Raw genomic sequence first — 16929 nt, 5'->3', positions numbered from 1 at the left:
TTTGTTAATGTCAGTGAAAGATCGTTGTTTATTTCACAAGTGATCATAGAAAATATATTTTCGCCACGAGTGAAAATATTATTTTTCTATGATCACGAGTGAAATAACAAACTATCTTACACTGACATGAACACATTTTCTGTTTATTTTATGCCCCTTTTTCAATAAAATAATTAACAGCTGTTTCCCTTTCACTGAAAAGTTATCATTTCTCCCGTGGCATGCCTCAATACATTTCAAAACACAAAATGACGTCATTAGTGTGACTCTTTTACTATGTAAATCAACGGTAAACAAGCATAAAATAAAGAGAAAATTTGTTGGATTCGGTGGGATGTTGATTTTAATTCACTCGTGATCATAGAAAATATACATAAAATTATTTATGATAATCTAAAAATAGAAAAAGGAGTTCCGAAAATTTGTTATTTTCATCACTGAAAATAACAATTTGTTTATTTTCACTCCTGTTATTTTACTGCAGAAATGACATATTTTATCATTAGGTATAAAAGAAAGCATACTATTATTAATAGTGAAGATCAATGTTGATCACATTCTAATATATTATTTGTATTTTGTCATATTATTATATTATATGAATGGGCATTACATAGATCTAAACAACCTATATAATTTAACAAGATGCTTCTGTCTTCTTTCTGACAGTCAAGACATTCATAGGAATATATTAATTTCCTCCTACCATTGGCCACCTCTACACCAAGAGCTATGGAGGTCTCATTGGTCCAGCAACGCGCCACGTTCCTGATGGTGTAGCCGCCACCCCCTAGGATCATCAGAGGCAGATTCCACTTCTTCATGAACTCAACAGCCTTCCCGTGACCTGAAGACGAGAACCAGCCACATACATGGTAATATAAAATACCAAGCAATGCCAGCCTGGTCAGAACCAGCCACATACATGGTAATAGGAAATACCAAGCAATGCCACAGTCTGGTCAGAACCAGCCACATACATGGTAATAGGAAATACCAAGCAATGCCACAGTCTGGTCAGAACCAGCCACATACATGGTAATAGGAAATACCAAGCAATGCCACAGTCTGGTCAGAACCAGCCACATACATGGTAATAGGAAATACCAAGCAATGCCACAGTCTGGTCAGAACCAGCCACATACCGGTACATGGTAATAGGAAATACCAAGCAATGCAATAGTTTGGTCAGAACCAGCCATATACATGGTAATAGGAAATACCAAGCAATGCCACAGTCTGGTCAGAACCAGCCACATACATGGTAATAGAAAATACCAAGCAATGCCAGCCTGGTCAGAACCAGCCACATACATGGTAATAGGAAATACCAAGCAATGCCAGTCTGGTCAGACCCAGCCACATACATGGTAATAGGAAATACCAAGCAATGCCACAGTCTGGTCAGAACCAGCCACATACATGGTAATAGGAAATACCAAGCAATGCCACAGTCTGGTCAGAACCAGCCACATACATGGTAATAGGAAATACCAAGCAATGCCACAGTCTGGTCAGAACCAGCCACATACATGGTAATAGGAAATACCAAGCAATGCCACAGTCTGGTCAGAACCAGCCATATACATGGTAATAGGAAATACCAAGCAATGCCAGTCTGGTCAGACCCAGCCACATACATGGTAATAGGAAATACCAAGCAATGCCACAGTCTGGTCAGAACCAGCCACATACATGGTAATAGAAAATACCAAGCAATGCCACAGTCTGGTCAGAACCAGCCACATACATGGTAATAGAAAATACCAAGCAATGCCACAGTCTGGTCAGAACCAGCCACATACATGGTAATAGGAAATACCAAGCAATGCCACAGTCTGGTCAGAACCAGCCACATACATGGTAATAGGAAATACCAAGCAATGCAATAGTTTGGTCAGAACCAGCCACACATGTTGTAAGATGAAACAGCCAGCAATACCAGTCTGTTCAAATAAAATATAGTAGCCTTGGTCAGGGAAAATCCATTTAGATTTTCTTGCTAAATGACGACATAAATTTTCAATTTCAAAATAAGTCTCTGCTGACCATTTATGATCCTTGAAACATTGAAACTTTGATTTCAATTAGATTTTTTTAATTTTAATTACAATTAAATATTCAGAAAAGGTAAATCTTAAGAATGGCTCGAGCCATTTAGCACTCGGCTTGATTGCCGCCTTATTCTTTTGGACAAAAATCTCCATGAGAAAATATCAATTGCTAACAATGTCATGTAATGAGGAAAGATCTGAAGAAAAGGCTGAATGACATGAAGAAGTAGATTTCTACTTATCCTCATTTGATTACACAGTCTTATCTAAAGATCATTCCACCCAGCCGCTCAAACATCTAAGTTGTCAAGCAATCTTGGCACTCAAATGGAGGAATACTTCAAAAAGACAGCAAGATAACACAACTGAGCTTAGTAAGAGTGGTGTGTAACCTTTGAGTGTGAGGTTGAAGCAGCCAAGCCTGTCCCCAGACAGAGAGTCCGCCCCACACTGTAGCACTATCACACTGGGCTGGTACATCTCCATCACCTTGTTGATCACCTGTAACATAGACATCAATGTGAGGTACAAGTTTTATGGAGATATGAAGATGGATATAACAGATTGCCTTCTAGAGATTTTAAAACGTTTTACAATAAACATATAAGTAAAACTATCTCAACTAGACTGTCATATTTTTGAATGGACAAAAACTGTCTTCTAGTTTGATTAACAAATGTTGTAGGTTCATCAGATAATAAAAACAGGCCCTGTGGTTGCATAATGGAATTAAAATGCAGAAATTATTTTACCCCCCCCCCCAAAAAAAAAAACCTATTCATATAAGACATAAGTGCAGTTTGTTTCTGATGACCAATGACTACAGCATTTCTGCACATACAGGATATGTGTCCATCAATTGTAGATGAAAATAAAGCAATTGTTGTCCAGTATTTAAAGCTATTAGGTACAAAGAAAAGAATCACACTTAATTAAATAACACATACCGGTTTGAAGATAGTCTCATAAGCGTCGTCATCAATGCCATCTCGCAGGGGGAAGTTAACTGCATAGTACTTTCCCTTGCCAGCTCCAATGTCCTAAGTAGGAGAATATCAGACATTAACAGTAAACAGAAAGTTTTATCACCATTTTTAGGATATTACCCATACTCGTGACATTGGGAATTACACTTCAATTTAATGTAAATTGGAAACAATAATTTTGTTCAGTTAAGAACTTCTGATCAATTATAAATAAAACTTATACAGATTTATTAAATGGATATAATAACTTCAAAACTATTTATTTCTACACTTAAACAGCTCTATTTCCAAACATGTGAAAATCAAACAATTCATTAGAAAAATTGGGACTGAGATTAGGAAAAAAGGTACTATTCAAACAGGTTTTGTATAAATAGTAATTATCAATGTGTGTAACTATTTCAGACTTGAAAAGGAGGAAATCAGCTTAAAAGAATTAAAATAACACCGCTGTAACCTGATCTCAGTGAAAATTGATATATGTGCATTTATAATCTTGAAAAATACAGAAAAATAAAGAAGACAATAAATATTTAGGTAATTAGTAATACTAACTCTGAGATCGCCAGTTCCTGGGAAGTACTCTCCATACTTATGGAATGACACGGTCATCACTCGGTCAGTCGTGTAGAACGCCTCCTCAACACCGTCGCCATGGTGAATGTCGATATCAATGTACAACACACGCTGGTGGTATCTACAACATGTTTGGATAGAGTAATGCATGGACTGACACATTGATATTATTTTTATCACCAAATCCAACAAGAAAAGGAAATTTTCACATTCAAGGCAAACAACTAAATATTATCCATGTTATTGGAAAAGTGGGCTTAATGCATATGCCTAAAGTATCATCCCAGATTAGCCTATGCAGTCTGCACAAATTAATCAGGGATCATTTTGGCCTACACTGCCTTTTTGTATAGGAAAAGAACATTTCTTTTAAAAGCGGAATGTTTCTTCCCTGATTAGCAAGTGCAAATTGCCCTGTTTCTTCCCTGATTAGCAAGTGCAAATTGCCCTGTTTCTTCCCTGATTAGCAAGTGCAAAATTGCCCTGTTTCTTCCCTGATTAGCAAGTGCAAATTGCCCTGTTTCTTCCCTGATTAGCAAGTGCAAATTGCCCTGTTTCTTCCCTGATTAGCAAGTGCAAATTGCCCTGTTTCTTCCCTGATTAGCAAGTGCAAATTGCCCTATTTCTTCCCTGATTAGCAAGTTGCAAATTGCCCAGGCTTATCTGGGATGGCACTTTAAGCACAAGCATTAAGCCCTATTTTGCCAGAGGGCAGCTTATATGGGTCCATATTAGCAATTGCACAATCACAATATGACTACAATAAAAATGGATTTAGACACGATTTTTCTCAGATTACTGCATATTTTATCCATATTTCTTATTTCCTTAATACAATTATAACATACCTGACTTTAAATCATTTGCTACAGCAATATTATAATTAAGTAACATTTTTTGGGTCTTTTATGAATTTAAAGAATTGGTTAATGAAGCTGTTTCAGTTATAAACCAAATTGAAACTTTAGCTGCATCAGCAAGACAGAATCCTTATATCCGTTATTAACCCTTTCAGTGCGGGAACCGTGGCGTCTCACTAGGATCCAAACTGTTTGCTATTCTGATAATATTCTTTGAAAAAAAAATCGAAGAAAATGCTAATTTTAGAAATTAAGCAGACAACATTTTAGCAGACGACAAATTTCCCAGCATGCAAAGGGTTAATGGCAATAAAATCAATATCCCATCTATGTGTAGAACCAAACTTGTGTCAGCAGAAAATAAACAGGAACAGCAGATTGTACCAATCAGATGTTTTCGTGCACTGTAACATTTATAGACAATAGACATATAAGATTATTTTTTTTAAAGGTGGCAATTAAATTTTCAAATTGTTCAATGTAATTGTTTTTGCTGCTTAATTACCAGGAACAGAAGTACTGAAACTAGCTGTGTGTGTGTGATGCAATATTTAAAGAAACATTTTTAACTAGCCTGTTAATAGGCCCTTGTTATTAAAACTAAAGACAGTTTAAACAAAATGGTTTTGAAAACAAAATATTTTCTCTTACTTGAGCAGTTCTAGGATGGCGAGGACGATGTCGTTGACGTAGCAGAACCCCGAGGCCTCTGACTTCTTGGCATGATGAAGACCGCCCGCCCAGTTCACAGCAATGTCTGCAGCCTGCTTGTTCAAACTTCACTGCTCCAGCTGTGCAGTACAAACATATGAACATGTGCAGTACAAACATATGAACATGTGCAGTACAAACATATGAACATGTGCAGTACAAACATATGAACATGTGCAGTACAAACATAGGAACATGTGCAGTACAAACATATGAACATGTGCAGTACAAACATAGGAACATGTGCAGTACAAACATATGAACATGTGCAGTACAAACATATGAACATGTGCAGTACAAACATAGGAACATGTGCAGTACAAACATAGGAACATGTGCAGTACAAACATAGAAACATGTGCAGTACAAACATAGAAACATGTGCAGTACAAACATATGAACATTTGCAGTACAAACATAGGAACATGTGCAGTACAAACATAGGAACATGTGCAGTACAAACATAGGAACATGTGCAGTACAAACATAGGAACATGTGCAGTACAAACATAGAAACATGTGCAGTACAAACATATGAACATGTGCAGTACAAACATAGGAACATGTGCAGTACAAACATATGAACATGTGCAGTACAAACATATGAACATGTGCAGTACAAACATAGGAACATGTGCAGTACAAACATATGAACATGTGCAGTACAAACATAGGAACATGTGCAGTACAAACATAGGAACATGTGCAGTACAAACATATGAACATGTGCAGTACAAACATATGAACATGTGCAGTACAAACATAGAAACATGTGCAGTACAAACATATGAACATGTGCAGTACAAACATAGGAACTGTGCAGTACAAACATAGAAACATGTGCAGTACAACATATGAACATGTGCAGTACAAACATAGGAACATGTGCAGTACAAACATATGAACATGTGCAGTACAAACATATGAACATGTGCAGTACAAACATAGGAACATGTGCAGTACAAACATAGGAACATGTGCAGTACAAACATAGGAACATGTGCAGTACAAACATAGGAACATGTGCAGTACAAACATATGAACATGTGCAGTACAAACATATGAACATGTGCAGTACAAACATAGGAACATGTGCAGGACAAAACATATGAACATGTGCCAGTACAAACATATGAACATGTGCAGTACAAACATAGGAACATGTGCAGTACAACATATGACAGTGCAGTACAAACATAGGAACATGTGCAGTACAAACATAGGAACTGTGCAGTACAAACATAGGGAACATGTGCAGTACAAACATAGGAACAGGTACAGTACAGCAGCATAGGACATGTGCAGTACAACATAGGGAACTGTGCAGTACAAACATAGGAAACATGTGCAATATGAGCCATTGGTACAAATAAACACATTTGGCTCAAAAAATACATTTTGCAACAACTTTTCAGAGCTCCAGATAAGGTTTTGTGAATTCTTAAATTACTACCAGATTTTCAAAAAGAATTCTTAACTCTGAAATTTTATTTCTTACGTTACTACTAATGTTGGAAAACAATTCTTATTTTTTCTGATGACCTAAAAAATAAAATAATAATGATTATTTTCATGCAAAAAAAATCAAAATAAACTACTAGCAACTTTATTTATACGAGTTCAACAGTGTCTTTTCAGTATTATACAATTTTATTTTTCCAATACCTTCATATGCCCAAACTGTGTTTAGATTGCATGCCTTAGATGAATTTTTACATATTTCACATTTAAAACGGGTCTCCCCTTCAATCTTTTCAACGATTAGCCACGGGGACTTGTCCCTTCCACTCGCTCATGTTTTTCTTGTGTGTTTAAGTTTGGACCCGTCGTGTCGCGTTTTTGTTTAGCTTTTCCGACTGTGTCGGCAACTGAACATACAACATCGTATAAGATATTTTCTATAATGTCTTTCTAAACATTAACTTCGGCTCACTTTGCGTACAAATGTTAAAAGCGTGTTTTGTGGACGCTTTGCAGTTTTTTAGGACGCTTTCTGGGCGCCGCCATTGTTTTTTGACAGATAGACTGTATACGCCGCTTTATTGGAAAAAATGCGCTTTGTTAAACAAACCCGATAACCATTCTATATAAGCACCGCAAAGATCTTTAATACGCGAAAAGAACTCAATAAAAATCGATACGAACCGATGTAAAAAATAATATTCGTAACTTGATTTTGTAATTCTTAATGGTACGACAGGATTTTAAAATAAATACGTAACGGACTTGAAAATAATTCGTAATTACGAAAATACGACCCTTATCTGGAGCTCTGACTTTTTTGTTGTACAAAACCCCCATAAAACAGTTAAAATGTGAAGAATTTATGTGTTCTGCGGTGAATTTGGCTAATGAAAATTTTGTGCCAGCAAGAGCCCTGTACAAATGAAATGTGCAGCACAAACATATGAACATGTGCAATACAAAAAGATAAACATGATCTCACCAAACATATGAACATGACTTAAGCAGTACAAACATACATGTATGAACATGATCTGTACATACATATGTGTCTTGTTCTGAGAAATCTGGGCTTAATTCATGTGCGTAAAGTGTCGTCCCAGATTAGCCTGTGCCGTCCGCACAGGCTAATCAGGGACGACACTTTCCGCTTTAATTGGTATTTTTAGTTTCAAGGAAGTCCCTCCTTACCCAAATCCAAGTTTAGGCGGAAAAGTGTCGTCCCTGATTAGCCTGTGCGGGACTGCACAGGCTAATCTGGGACGACACTTTACGCACATGAATTAAGCCCGTTTCTCAGAACAAGACACATATAATAAACCTCCCATACTTCCCAGCTCAAGGCTCATTTAAAGAACTGAATAATCAAACTCTATTACAAATAGTTGTATTATATTTGCCTGCAAATTGAAGCCATGAAAAGTATCATGTACTAGTTTTATTGATTGCTATATATCAATACTGATTAGAGCAGATAGTTAAAGAAACCCCGTACGTACCTACAGATCCACCAGTGGACAGCTGACAGAACTCATACATGCCATCAAACACTGGACAGTCCTCACCCACATTGACTGCAAACAAACAAACATACTTATGATATAGAGAGGATATACGGGCCTTGCTCTGTGAAAAGGGGGGTTTTACCCTTTCAGTGCGGGAACCGAATTTGAAGGCCTTTGCAAACAGTTTGGATCCAGATAAGACACCACAAAACTTGGCGTCTCATCAGGATCCAAACTGTTTGCTATTCTGATAGTATTCTTTGAAAAAAATCGAAGAAAAAAAATGCTAATTTTAGAAATTTAGCAGACAACATTTTAGCAGACGACAAATTTCCCAGCATGCCAAATGCATTAAGCCCTGTATTCGCAGAGCAAGGCTCACATGATTTTCGCTATACATTACTAAATGTAAGGTACGTTCACAATGACAACAGTAGTAATACTGATGACAGTTCTAGCATAATCGAAATACTGAAAATGACCCTTAAATTAATTATAGAATCAAAGAATTACATCTCTGCATCTGTTTGTTGTAGTCAGACATGTTGTCAGGCCGGAGGATGCTGCGAAGGAACTTGATGTAGTCATCACTGTGGAACTTGGTCATCTCATCCTGAGTGGCCTTGTGGGGACGCTGTAAAACAAGGGGAATTACTGTAAAATCATGTTATTCAGCAGAATGAAATTTATTTTCCTTTTGCTTAAAGAGTTTTATGTAAATAGGGTATAAGGGGGAATACACAGTGATCATGATAATTTTTTAATGCAGTAAGTTTTATATTCCAAAATATTTTGCACAAATAGTTTTCACTTCCAGATTATAGCTTCAATTTGTATACTTATATTAACATAAAAAGTATACATATATTTTTTTCTCAAAATTGTATTATATAATATTTGAAGTAATTTAAATATAAACATTTCAAGTGTTTTCAATTTGGAAAATCATCCTTAAGTCAATTTAACAAAATATTTAAGAAAGAAAATACATTTGGCAATGGTCTATTTTAACTATTTACTTTCCTTTTTATTTAAAATCATATTCTTTAACAGGGACAAATATGCTAATTGAATGTTTAAAACATTCTTTGCTCTACCTGTTTTGATTCCTTTTTAACTTAAGCCAATTTATTACAACAGGAAATTAACACTTTACAGTTCCCTGTCTATATGAAAATATGTTTTGGTGCCTTGGTATGTTAGGGATGTAAAACACAAGGAAAATAATGTTCTTGACTACTGACAAACATTTAAAACAACACATTTAGATACAGATTATCCAGAAAGTACCAATCATACATTGTTCATGCCACCAATGTTTTTTTTCAAAGAGACATTCGTCTTAAATTGATTTCAGACAGACAATACATACAAAAAAAAAACCTTCATGTACTAATTCTACATTTTTGGCGCTTCCACAAGATATACATTAAAATTTAAGGCCAAATTGTAACAAAATGGCAATTTTCAAAAACTTTATATCGCTTAAAGTAAAAAAAATCTTTTTTTAGAAAATCAATATGAAATATAACTTCAAAATCTTCAGTATAAATTTTCTGTAAAAACAACTGTTCAGATACCGAATTTGAACTATACAACTCACATATATCTCCATTTTCCTGTAGAGCCCATAGTTGAGGATGAGGTTGTGAGTCATCCTGATACGGTGAGGCTTCATCGGGTGACCCTGGCCATAGTAGTAGTTGCCTATGTCACCTGAAGGCATGAACACAATTGGTAAGTGAGAATTATTTGAGCCTCACTCCGTAAAGGGGTAAAGGGTTGTGCACTTTCTGCTTTTATTGCATTTTTCAATTTAGGGAAGACTGTACATCACAAAAATCCATTTTACGCGGAAAGTATCATCCCTGATTAGTCTGTGTGGACTGCAAAGTCAACTGCTTATAGTCACAAAACCACTGATTGGATGAAAGGCAAAGATTTATACCAGCAGCGCTTCCGTTAGTGGACGTCTGGCGTAAATTGCGCCCAAAAACGTACGTCCATTATACAAATGGTGGAAGTCCCTTGGACGTCCTATAATCCGCACGTACGCTATTCTCTAATACACAACACGTACACATGTCAACAGTAAATCGGGTTATTCAGACTGAGAGCTACTGTTATCAATGAATTTCTCAGCAAGTGGCCAATATTGATTTTTCCAGCTGTCAATCAAATTCTTCTTGGTAAGGGTATCAGCCAATCAGCGCTCAGGCAGCCAAATACACGCCGACCCCACGTGAAGCTGTATACAATAATATTAGCAACCTCTGCACTACGAAGTTGTTATTCAGCAATCAAATATTCAAGTCCACGCTTTCCTGAGGAAGAATGACGTGATGTAGTACATGAAGTCTAATTTTTGCATGATTTTCATCTGTACACGCAATACAAGAGCAATATTTATTTGTTGGTAGAATTTCCTTAACTTTCCGCAGTAAACTCTGTTTTGACACAGCGTAGTTCAAATACTCCAGGTTACCTATTACTTCCATCATGAATTGGATTCATGAACCACCACAACCACAGAAACCCATTCTAGATTGTGAAACAGTAACCATTAAAGTCTTCTCATCTAACTTGTATAATTGGTACCAGAGTGTCTTGAGAAGACCAGGTTAAATGCATGTGCGTAAATTATTGTCACAGATTAGCCTGAGCGGTCAATGTCCTTGCATAAAAGAACCATCAAGGTAAGTGGATATGCTGTTTGTGTCGCTTCACAAGCTTGCCCACAAGCAACTTTCAACACAAGACACCATGAACTGGTTGAACCCGAAGCGACTGGAAGGACTCTCAGTAATCCTTGGGTCTTGTAAGCAATGAAGATAATTTAGCGAAGTATACAGCTTATGTAAATTAATGGCTTTATATTTGGCTTGACTGTGTACCTCAGCGACTGAGGAGTTAGCCTTAAAGGGGCCTTTTCACAGTTTTGGCATTTTTTAACTTATTCATTAAATGCTTTATATCGATAAATGTAATCATTGGACGTAACACTCCATAAAAAATCAAGAATAAAATTTAAAAAAGGAAAATGAACATTGCCTGGTCCAGGTTTCGAACCACTGACAACCTGGAGTGACTGCCAAGTTATGAAGTAACAACGCCTTATACTACTGACTAGTCGCCGAGTACACGTACTGGACGTATTTTATAGCGACTGATAAGCTTATACTAGTTTGACAACGTTTATAGCGACTGACAGCGCTCTTATACTATTGACAACGTGTTATAGCGACTGACAACGCCTTATACTGGTTACTGGTTTTATAAACGTGTTAAGCCTATAATTGCTATACTTATACAACGGTTTATGACTCTTATTACTGTTTCAACGTCACAAAATATAGCTACTTATACGGTTGGAATTTGCGACTGAAACGCCTTATTACAATTTTGACAACGCCTTTACTGGTTGCGTGATAAAGACTGACCGCCTTAACTGGTTGCAACGTTTTATAGCGGCTGACAACGCCTTATATGTTGAAACGTGTTATAGCGACTGACGTGTTATAACGGTGACAACGTGTTACAGCACTGACAACACGTTGTAACACGTTATAACACGTGTCACCAGTATATAAGGCGCTGTCAGTCGCTATAACACGTTGTCAACCAGTATAAGGCGCTGTCAGTCTTTGTACACGTTTGTCACCAGTATAAGGCTGCTGTCAGTCGCTATAACACGTTGTCAACCAGTATAAGGCGCTGTCAGTCGCTATAACACGTTGTCAACCAGTATAAGGCGGTGTCAGTCGCATATAACACGCTTGTCAACCAAGTATAAGGCGTTGTCAGTCCGTGTATAACACGTTGTCACCAGTAAAAGGCGCTTTGTCAGTCTTTATAACACGTTTGTCACCCAGTATAGAGGCTGTCAGTCGCTATAGACACGTTGTCAACCCAGTATAAGGCGCTGTCAGGTCTTATAACACGTGTCAACCAGTATAAGGCGCTGTCAGTCGCTATAACACGTTTGTCAACCAATATAAGGCGTTGTCAATCGCTATAACACGTTGTCAACCAGTATAAGGCGCTGTCAGTCGCTATAACACGTTTTCACCAGTATAAGGCGCTGTCAACCAGTATAAGGCGCTATCAGTTTTTATAACACGTTGTCAACCAGTATAAGGCGCTGTCAGTCTTTATAACACGTTGTCAACCAGTATAAGGCGATGTCAGTCGCTATAACACGTTTTCAACCAGTATAAGGCGCTGTCAATCAGTATAAGGCGCTATCAGTTTTTATAACACGTTGTCAACCAGTATAAGGCGCTGTCAGTCTTTATAACACGTTGTCAACCAGTATAAGGCGCTGTCAGTCGTTATAACACGTTGCCAATCAGTATAAGGCGTTGTCAGTCGCTATAACACTTTCCGCTTTAATGGTAGTTTTTGTTAAATGAAGTCTCTTTACACTCTGTTTTCCCACAACGATGCTCATTATTCTGGAGTTTATTATGCCTATATGGGAAAAAGAAATGGTACCCTTTCCTAAAGATTCGATTTAAAGTTTTCTATACTTGTGATTTTTCCCCAAAGCGCTTTTTCCATACCGAATTACTTCCGGGAAATTACGTGCCAATATGTTTTAAGTCTCACACCAGTGATCTACCGCATGGATTGCCAGAAACTCGTGTCAGAAAATTACCCGCATTCAAGTCTACAGACCAATTTGGAACGTAGGTTAACTGAATGATGTGTGTGCTTTGTTTCAGATTCACTTTTAACCGTTCTTTAGTTACCAATATTAAATATTGAATATGATCCGCGTCGCGCGAAAAGGTGTCGCATGCGATAGACGGACAGCGCAGCTCCAGATCAGCCTGCACATTCGCGCAGTCTTGTGGGCTATCATGTCCGCTATAAAGTATCGCAAGGTCTCCTGGTCTTAGCGGACAGAGTTACCCCGATTTACTGCCCAATGTGCGATCTCGACAGTGCTTTTTACATATTGAAAGCTACTTAGACCTTGAGCCGTGTTATAAAAACACTGAGCTCAATGCATGCATGTAAAGTGTCGTCACTGATTAGCATGTGCAGTCCGCAAAGGCTAATCTGGGACGACACTTTTCGCTTTTATGGCATTTTTCTTTGAAAGGAAGCTATTCTGTAAGAAAATGCATTATAGGTGGAAAGTGTCGTACAATTATATCTGTGACGTCACAAAACATGCTTTTATCAACATGGTTACTTCAAACACATGTGATGTTACTGACGTTCTAAAAGTGAAATAATGTTGACTGACATAGGTTAAAATGATCTTATTTAATTTGCTTTGTACGGTTATTATTGAAAATATGTTATTGAATTTTATATGAATATATATTATATATAATTTGTAAACTGCTCGATGTATTTGTTTTAAGAATAAGTTAATGCTAAAGCTCCTTCATAGTTAAACATACGCCTTTTTAGTGTGAGTAAAACGTTAAGTCGTAACTTCAGCTCCACGTCTGACGGCCCCGTGCATGTCTGACAATCAGTCCTGTCTTAAACCTCATAAATGACGTGGTTTCTTGGCATGACCGACATAACGCAGATCCTGAGGAGACAGGACAGTATACATGGTCGATCCTACTACCGGTGACTTTCCAACCTTCCGCAGGCATAACAATGTTTTGTACCACAACATACTGATTGGCTGTTTTTCTTGTTTCGATAGTTGCAAAAAAAATCAACAAATGAGATAATGAAACAAGTGTCGTTAGCTAAAATTCATCCTCATATCTTGTGTATCAATAGATTCAGTGTCTGTTGTATGCATATGTTTGTTAAGTTTTGAATCAGTTTCAATCAGCCTCGCTGTATAAACAGTATCATCAAAATAAACTGAAATCAGAAATATAACGTCACTTATTGATAAGAATTACCATGTCGCGTCTCATACGATTTCAGAGATACTACTTGCATTGAGTAATATGGTATAAGATTCAGGAAATCGCCCAATACGAGAGCATTTCTTGAAATATCATTGAACATGTAGGAAAACCATTACCGTTTGTATACATATAAATTATGGACAATAACAAGTTGTTCTTTAGTTCTCAAACAATGCTCGAAATAGTTCATGTTAATCACATAAGCCTCGTTCTGGTGAAAATGGGCTCAATGCATGTGTGTGAAATATAATTCCAGATTAGCCTGTGCAACCCCGCACACACTTATCATTGAATACACATTCTGCTTGTAGGCAATTTTGTGTTTGTTGTAAGTCATTTCTAAACGAAAATCCTGTTTACGCGATAAGTGTTGTCCCTGATTAGCCTGTGCATACTGCACAGGCTAATCTAGATCACACTTTACGCACATGCATTCAGCCGCATTTTCCCAGAGAGGCTCATATCATGGCGTATGGGTGCGTTCTGTTCATCTACAGTGCTTGGTATAACATGCACCCTATGCCTTCACATCTTAGTTATCTTGAGAACAAGAATTTGAATCCCACAATGCAAAACTGATGACACAAAAGGATGCAATGTGACATCATTGTCATAAATCGTGCAATGTTAAAATAACGTAAAAAATGTTAACCACCATGAGACGACATGTTGCATATGACGCCAGTCATCCTACTACAAAGATCAATGACGCTCAGAGGTAAAAGTTCATTTCAAAATTGGTAATAAAACAGATTGTCCGGACTGTAATTTGACACAGAAGAAATGCATGGAGCTGGTATCATTTGGTTTTCAACAGTATGTCAGTCCTATCATGTTGTCATTTAATCTACATGTCCGCACACTTCCTGCGTTAGCTGGTGTGCTACTACATATTTATGCATATAGTGGACAAATGCAAACTTAAAAGAGAGGTAGATGGGACAGGCCGAACAAATAATTGCATGACAAGTCACCACACAAATTTTCTGCGTGGCAGTCCAGCATTCTATGAACTAATCTGTTTGGCTGTGTCATTTTTAGTGCAAATTTTTATAAATGAAAATAATTTTTTTAACATCAGTATAGACGAGACTCAAAAAGACTAGCACTCGATGTTTAACTTGCGGTTAAGTCGGTAACATGTTGGTAACTTGTCTTTATAAAGTACAAGTACCATAATTAAAGCCAACTTTAAACAGTGCAATATTATACAAATGCCCACATACATGGCAGACCTCCGTCAAATACATACATACTTCACACACGCTATACTCTACAATACATGTAGAAGAACTTAATGGATTGTACCAAATGCTGAAGTCCCATGCCAACTTATGGCTAACACTACCATCAACTTGTATTTGGGCAGGTATTCTGTCAAATGTGTTTATATTTGGAAATTAATGGTGCGTTGTTAATGGAATATTCAAAAAATACATTCATAAGCTTTTACTAAATGCAAATACACAAACAATAACACAAAACATTCTTTTTACATTTATTTGTTGTGTATGAAGAATAAAAGTTTGATTTTAATGGACCACAAGACAAAAGCAATATGATGTCAATTTCATAATCTAAAGTTATCTTTTACACAAAAACATCAATGTTCTAAACTAGCATTAATCCATTTATGCCTGGTGGACTCACCCATCCTTCTAAATTGGATTAATTTATTTACAAAATTAGGGATGTCTAGTATATTTATTTCTAAATTAAGAATATTTCTTACAGAAATTCCTTTAAGCAAACAGCGCAGACCCAGATGAGACGCCACATCATGTGGCGTCTCATCTGGGTCTACGCTGTTTGCCATGGCCTTTTTTCTAGGCGCTAGGCATAAATGGGTTAAACACACAGCAACCACTGATACTGATATAATCTTTGGACCGTTCTTACAGCACAAAGCACCACTCATTTAACATAGGCCTGGTCAATGAATCAGCAAAGCCAGAAAAATAACTTCCGGTATTGCTAAAATACATCTGCAATTTTCACATTTGCGGTGCTGTCATAATAAAATTCATTATTTAAAAGCAATATCAGGCCAATGTGCTTATCAGCATTTCAGTATTTTCAGATTGTTTCACATGATACCGCATTGAAAATGAACATTTTTCTTTTCCTAATCACAAAACGTCACATTTTGTAACAAAAAAAATATCATGAAAACTTAGTAACAAATTAAATATGTAATGTATTTTTATTTATTCAAATACTACTATTGAATAAAACAAAGCTGCTTCCTACTTTGGAATACATATTTTTGTGCCAAAACCGCCAAGCTGGTGTGAGCTTGTGTTAAGAACCTGGTGATCTAACTCACATGTTTCTATTCCAGTTATATAATCACCAGCACTGGACAATGTATTACATTCTGTTGCAATGTTCTGTACATGTGTATACGTGAGACAGGCTGTTACGAAGTTTTCTCATCAGTTTTTGGAGCATCCTTACTTTCCTCAAAAGAACTTTCAGTCTTTGCAGATTCAGATCCTTGAAAAGAGGCACAAAATACCACAATGTTAGTTTTCATATTAATAGGTGGCATGATCAACAGGTGTATATTTCAAACAAATGTAAAAGGAAATGTCAATTTTCACAACATTTCAAGAATTTCAATTTCAAAATATTTATTTTTATATTTTCTCTATTTCAACATGACAGCACATATGATGTATAATACTGTAAATTATTTTCTACATAATATGGAACACCTAAAGGATTATAAATATTTATTTACAGACTGCAAATCCATTTATATTTGTTGAAAGAAAACTTCTTTTTTATTTATTTTGCTACACTTTTCTGCAATTAATGCTTGGTGTCATTACACAAGATGGACACAAATTATTGTCAGAATAAACAGACAAATAATTGGGTCT

At 36.6% G+C, this 16929-nt stretch overlaps 1 protein-coding gene across 15 annotated transcripts in view; it reads right to left on the bottom strand.

The window, feature by feature from the left end:
* Positions 1–16929, bottom strand: part of LOC127851813 (probable histone deacetylase 1-B) — a 98897-nt gene that overhangs the window by 31622 nt on the left and 50346 nt on the right. For 3 of the 15 annotated variants that reach the window (XR_008035970.1, XR_008035969.1, XM_052385703.1), the window contains exon 16: positions 15531–16540. The exons of 10 other annotated variants lie outside the window; for them this stretch is intronic. Coding sequence is in view for 1 of the 5 variants with exons in the window: in XM_052385703.1 (XP_052241663.1) it covers positions 16464–16540 (77 nt within the window). In the remaining 4 variants the exon portion in view is untranslated. Of the gene's footprint in view, positions 1–15530; positions 16541–16929 lie in introns of those variants that run through there. 2 more of the 15 variants (XR_008035968.1, XR_008035967.1) reach the window with 1 other exon arrangement.

Source organism: Dreissena polymorpha, chromosome 11 (assembly GCF_020536995.1).
Source record: "Dreissena polymorpha isolate Duluth1 chromosome 11, UMN_Dpol_1.0, whole genome shotgun sequence".
NCBI lineage: Eukaryota > Metazoa > Mollusca > Bivalvia > Myida > Dreissenidae > Dreissena > Dreissena polymorpha.
Note: the sequence above shows the minus strand (reverse complement) of the source record. Positions and strands in the feature narration are given on the sequence as shown.